Source organism: Otolemur garnettii, unplaced genomic scaffold (assembly GCF_000181295.1).
Source record: "Otolemur garnettii isolate 467f Iridium unplaced genomic scaffold, OtoGar3 scaffold00208, whole genome shotgun sequence".
NCBI lineage: Eukaryota > Metazoa > Chordata > Mammalia > Primates > Galagidae > Otolemur > Otolemur garnettii.
Genome location: NW_003852603.1, coordinates 1,014,773 through 1,020,780, shown reverse-complemented (window position 1 = coordinate 1,020,780; position 6,008 = coordinate 1,014,773). Strand labels below are relative to the sequence as shown.

At 39.5% G+C, this 6,008-nt stretch overlaps 1 protein-coding gene across 1 annotated transcript in view; it reads right to left on the bottom strand.

Annotated features, from left to right (window-relative positions):
* The window catches only part of SNRPB2 (small nuclear ribonucleoprotein polypeptide B2), an 11,441-nt gene that overhangs the window by 1,223 nt on the left and 4,210 nt on the right, over window positions 1-6,008 (bottom strand). Inside the window, exons 4-5 of the mRNA XM_012812417.2 lie at window positions 2,710-2,850; window positions 1,640-1,690 (exon numbers count right to left, since the gene is read on the bottom strand). Of these exons, the coding sequence (XP_012667871.1) occupies window positions 1,640-1,690; window positions 2,710-2,850 (192 nt within the window). The remainder of the gene's footprint in view (window positions 1-1,639; window positions 1,691-2,709; window positions 2,851-6,008) is intronic.

The following is a 6,008-nucleotide window of genomic DNA, read 5'->3' as shown; positions in this document are numbered from 1 at the left end:
GAGACTCTAAACTTCAGAGCACTGCACCGCAGTCTGTACGGCCTGTGACAGTTGACTGCACCAAACGCTAAAGCAGAGACTCTAAACTTCAGAGCACTGCACCGCAGTCTGTACGGCCTGTGACAGCTGACTGCACCAAACGCTAAAGCTGAGAACCTCAACTTCAGAGCACTGCACTGCAGTCTGTACGGGCCTGTAAAAGCTGACTGCACCAATAACTAAGCAGAGCAGACATTCAATTCAAGACCTTCCAAATTAGGAAGAGGACAAATCTTATTAAAGGTCTTCAGTGTTCAACAGTAGTAAAATAATGTTTACATTTTAAGCATCTAGAGATCACTCATAATCGAAGAATCTGGATTACATAACTGAATGGTCCTAACAAATTAGAAAAAGCAGCAGTGTCACTCCCTGCAGCTGGTTACCACCCTCAGACAGCGCTCAGATACTCGATCCCTCTGCACTACTGTTATTGTAACACTTCTCAGCGTGTAAGCAAATTTGGAATTAGAAAAATTACCACCGAGAACCACTACTTAAGGGACTTCTAATTTACTTTTTTGGCAGGTAAATGAGGTATGCACAATATCTAGTTACATACAAATAAGTAACAACAAACAGTATTATTAAACTCTACTTGATACCCCACCCTGAGGCTATGAAGGACTACAGGGAAAGGGTCTGGTACAGAAGAAAAGAGCCTTTCTTCAGGCTAGTGTCCTGGAAGAGAAAAGATCCAGTATAAACAATTAATGAATAGCTCAAGGTTGACAGAATTACACACTGGCATTTGTGAACTATACTTAAATGGTGAAGAGTTCAAAGAAAGAAAGTAGATATTGTAAGAAATGCCAAGTAACTTAAATTCAGAGGAGAAAAAGGCCAGTGATACAGAGAACTCTAAGGATTTAAGGCTCTTGCCAGACTCTAACATCCAAGGAAGCAAGTATGGAATCATCAGCACATAACTGAGGCTTTCTCTGTGAGGTACTTAGTGGGGAGACTCAGTAGGAGTTTCCAAAACATTTGTACAGATAGGCTTAAAAAAATTAAGCTGAAATGTATTTGTGCTGAGGAAGGGAAAGCAAGGGTAACTGTAAAACAGAGTGGCCCAAAGTGTGCATGAGTCTATCAGATAACATGGTTAGTGCTTCAGTCAGCTGGAGTGAAGAGAGCCCCGACCTCACCCGTCATAGGTAAAGCCTTCCTGACTTGGATTCAGTGATATCTGCTACCTTCTCCCACCCAGCCCTGCAGGCACACCTGTGACACACCAACTGTAGGTGAGCAACAGCAGCCTTCTTCCACCTTCAGGGAGGATGCTGAATTTAGCTTCAGTCTAACATCCAGACACTTCAACAAACACAAAAAAGGTGTCTGCTCCTAGCACTAACAGAGTTTAAAATCCAGCATTTTGATTCTGCCATTGATTCATTATGGGAAGCAAGGAATAGTCAGATTTTATTTTCTCCATCTTAAGAGCAAAATATTCTTAGGAGTGAGTTACTATATTAAAGTGGCATACAATTGAATGCATTAGGTCTTATAGATAAAATTATTTGGGCTTGAGACATGCAAGTTATTTTATATTAATATTATAATTTTATTTTAAGGTAAGAAATACATAAATAAAAATTACCTGAGGATTTGGTGTTGAATTTCCTTGGGTATTAGCTGAATTTGGTATTCCCTAAACAAAAGAAATAAGGAAGCAGTTTAAATTTCCAGTTCCTCCCCAAAGGCAGCAGATTACAACTAATGTATAAAAACATTTCTACAGATTTCTTCCTTATTCCATTTAATTTTAAAAATTTACATCTTGGGCAGCGCCTGTGGCTCAGTGGGTAGGGTGCCGGCCCCATATACCGAGGGTGGTGGGTTCAAACCCAGCCCCTGCCAAACTGCAACAAAAAAATAGCTGGGCACTGTGGCAGGTGCCTGTAGTCCCAGTTACCTGGGAGGCTGAGGCAAGAGAATCGCCTAAGCCCAGAAGCTGGAGGTTGCTATGAGCTGTGTGATCTGGCAGCACTCTACCGAGGGCGATAAAGTGAGACTCTATCGCTACAAAAAAAAAAAAAAAAATTTACATCTTAACTCTGACTCAAATGCTTCACATATTTAATTTGTCACTTATTTTTGAAAAGTCTAGCCCTAAACTTTAAAGACTATCACAAAATTTAACCCCTAAGCTTTAAAATGATGGAAAATTATACAAGGGAAAAACCAAGGACTAGTTTTTTTTTTAAACAATTAGACACAAGGATTAGACTTAGTGCAACTGATTTCTTATCACTTTGAATCCAGACTTCGTGATGACAGTTCCACTTTTGTGGTATTTCAAATTAGACTTTGTATTCCCGAACTGTTCAAAGAAAGCAGCTTTGAGTGGTGTGCTCATGATTAAAAATAATAGCTACAGTATTATTTCTAAGTAGAACTTGAGAAATAAGCCAACAGATAATAACATATTTTAGAGAATAAGAATTAAATGCCTTGCAAATTCAAATAAAGCTGCTTAATACAAATCTGCATATGTTATCGTTTACACTGTTTCTCAATACTGGAATTTTTGAACTCAGCCATTCCGGCTTCTAAAATTCCACTTTTAAACACGCATTTGTAAACAAATATAGGCCTTGAAGATCACATGTGAGACAAGCATCTAGCAAGATTTTAACACCAAAAAAACTAGGACACTGTTTATCTTACCTGACCAGGCTTTTTGTTTGCAGTTGTTGCAGCCTGTTCCACAGTTTTGGCTTTTTTCTTTTCTTTTTTCTTTTCCTTGTCAGCAAAAGTGCCACGCATTTTAGATATTATATCTGAATCTGTTTTTGCATACTGGATTCGCTGTTTTAATTATTTGAAAATAGGTTACTTCTCATTATGCTGAAGGCTGTTTACATTAGTCATTAATATTTCAAATTTCATTAAGGAAATATACTGCGGGCTAATTTTAAACACATCCCTAAGGAAATCTGTCAAATTATGCTGAATGCCAAATGGAAATAAATCACAACTTAGATAAAGTCAGGTTCAATTGTGTTTATTAGAAGAGAAATCATACATCTTCATATGGGAAAAGCAGGACTTTGAAATATCTGTACCACTGCTTCTCTCCATTTAATAAAAGAGAGAAAACTGCAGTAGAAAGCTGTATTCCCCTTACCTGTGACCTTCAACGGAAGGGTCAACGTGTGTCAATCAGCAGTGGAAGGTGTACAATAGAATTTATTACTTACAATGGTTAAAGTACAGAAGACCAGGAATGACTTTCCTTTGAATTTACCTTTACATGGAATGACTTTAATAGTGGAATCAGCTTGAAACTTTAAAAAGCTTTTAAGGAAACAAAAGGATGGCATCACAGGCAGTGAGACCGGGCTGCTTGCTCACTCCCTACACTAGAACCAGGAGAGGCAGGCACCCTCCTGCAACACAGAAGCATTCAGACCAGCCAAGGACAGCGCTTCATCCATTGCCACATAGCTAGACTTAACACCAATCAACTGTCCAAATATTTTTGCTCTGAGTTAATCTGCTATCTAGGGTGTGACTAATGCAAACTCCAACTTCCATTCTAAGCAAACGCTTTTTTCTCTGGAACTGAAAAAATTACTGCCTTTCCGATCACACCTGTTTCAAAACACAATAATCCTACAAATAACTACCTAAAATTGCCTTGCATAGCAAAAATTGGATCTGGTCTGAAGATAAGAGATATTTTAAAATAGTGGATTAACAAAGCAATTTGTTAAAACCAGGAGTAATCTTCTTTTCCTTTACTTCATTCAGCGACAGATGACAGATGAATGCACTGGGGAAACGAGGGGGGAGAGAGCGGGCCTAGCACTGCACCTCAGAACCCCAGGCTTTTCCTGGCTGGTCTGGGCTACTGTACCACAGCCCTCTAGACGTACTTCCCCTACAAGCAACTCTGCTAGTCTGGCCACCATCATCTAACGAAAAAGAGATAGGCTGACAGCTCAGAGAAACTCCCGACTTGATCCCAAGGACTCCCTGTCACCTCCCTTGGGTCTGCAACCTTGCCCCAAACCTGAACAGGCTTTCAGTGACCAAATTTGTCTGTCCTTATGCCCCACTCACCTGTGAGAATACCTGATCTCATCAACAGCTCTTAGTTAGCTGGCTTAAGTCAGAAGTTCTCAGCCAGAGGTGACTTTGCCTGCGAGGGGACAGTTGGCACTAGCTAGAAGCAATACTGGTTGTCATCTATTGGAATCTAGTGGGCAGAGGCCAGGGATGCTGTTAAACACCCCAAAATGAACAGGACAACCCCTACAACAAAGAATTTTTCAGTTCCAAATGTCAAAAGTACCCAGGTTGAGAATTCTGCTCTACATTAAATACTCAGAGGAGATAAAAGTCAACCCACAGCTTAAAGACAGATAAGGGCAAGATTTACATTTATACCAAAGGTTTCATGACAAACGCCTTTGGAAAGAAGACTCTACTTAACTAAGGTATTTTGGGCGTTAAATAACTAAATGTCCTTGAATCACAGAAAGTAACATTGTTCTGAGTTCCAAGTTATTGCAAATTTTGTTCATTTTGGATCTGGTATGTTGGAGTTAAAACCTAATAGCTCCAGAAGGTCAAAACTACATTTTGAAAAAATAAAAACAGATTAAGGGCAACTAAAACCACCTAAATAAACATAGAGATAGTTCAAAAGAATTTTATTCCCCCTCTTCCAAAATGCTGGAGATTTAAAAATACTGTTACCTTCCTGAAGAAAAAGAATGGACCTCTTCAAATAACTTCAATACACTCTGATTTTAAACAATGTTTAGATGGCAAGCTGAGGCTTACGTTAAACACAGCAAACAATTTTTACCTTTCCGTATCTGAGTAACAGGCATGTGTAAACTTGTCATTTTGACTCAGCAAAACAGCCCTAAAACTCTCCAAGGGAAGAAATTGCATCTTTTTGTTAAAGTAATTTTAGAGCTAAACTAAAACAAGGTTTTAGGCTCCTGCTAACCAAAATCTCAACTTTGCTATTTCTTTATGCTGCTAAGAGATCAGCTGGTTTCAGGAAATGCCAATTTAGGGCATGTAGGCACCATCCTAGTTTCTGGGATAGGCTTTTTCACAGAAATGGTGTCTAGTAAGCTGGGATGGGATGGAAAAATGACAGCTGGATAAAGGATAAGAAAATTGGCCCCTATAAGACATAAAAGGTCCTCAGTCCTGATCTAAACCCTACAAAACAGAGGCCCTCCAACTACTCCTGAAGCCAACACTGTCCTTTCTTACAAATCAGCCACACCCACTCATTTACATACCATCTGAGGCTGCTTTTCTTGCTATAAAGGTAAATTTGGGTGAGTGACTACAACAGAGATTATCTGGCTTTCAAAGCCTAACATGTTTACTATCTGGCCCTTTACAGAAACTTGCTTACTCACAATATACAAAAAAAAAAAAAAAATCACAACAGTAGGTATTGGGAGATTAGCTGTCAAGTCCTGATGCGGCCACTAGTTGTATTAACATAACATAATGGTAATGGATGTACAATTAACCTTTCCGTGCCTGATTCCTCATGTCTAAGATGAAGGGATTAGATCACTGGTCTGCACTACAGCCTGTGGCCCCAGTCCTGTCCATAGCCTACTTAGCATATCCTGTAAGTTTTTATGTCATTGTAAAGGGTTGGTTGTTAAACACATATAAGCAAAATAAGAGGTAAAAGGAACTGTACGTGACCACAGAGCCTGAAATATTTATTTTCTGGTCCTTTACCGGTTTTGCCGAGACCTGAATTAGACCAAAGAATATCCAGTCTGCTTATGCTTTAGAGATGGTAAAACTGACCACAGACGTAGAGTTGGTTAATGGCAGAACTAGAATAGAAACTCAGATCCTCCACCAGGTTACCAGGGGTGGGGAACCTGTGACGCAGGGCCACATGTGGACTGCTAGCAGGCTGAGTGTGGCCTTTTGACTTAACCCAAATCATTGTAATCTCAGAAGAAAAGCAG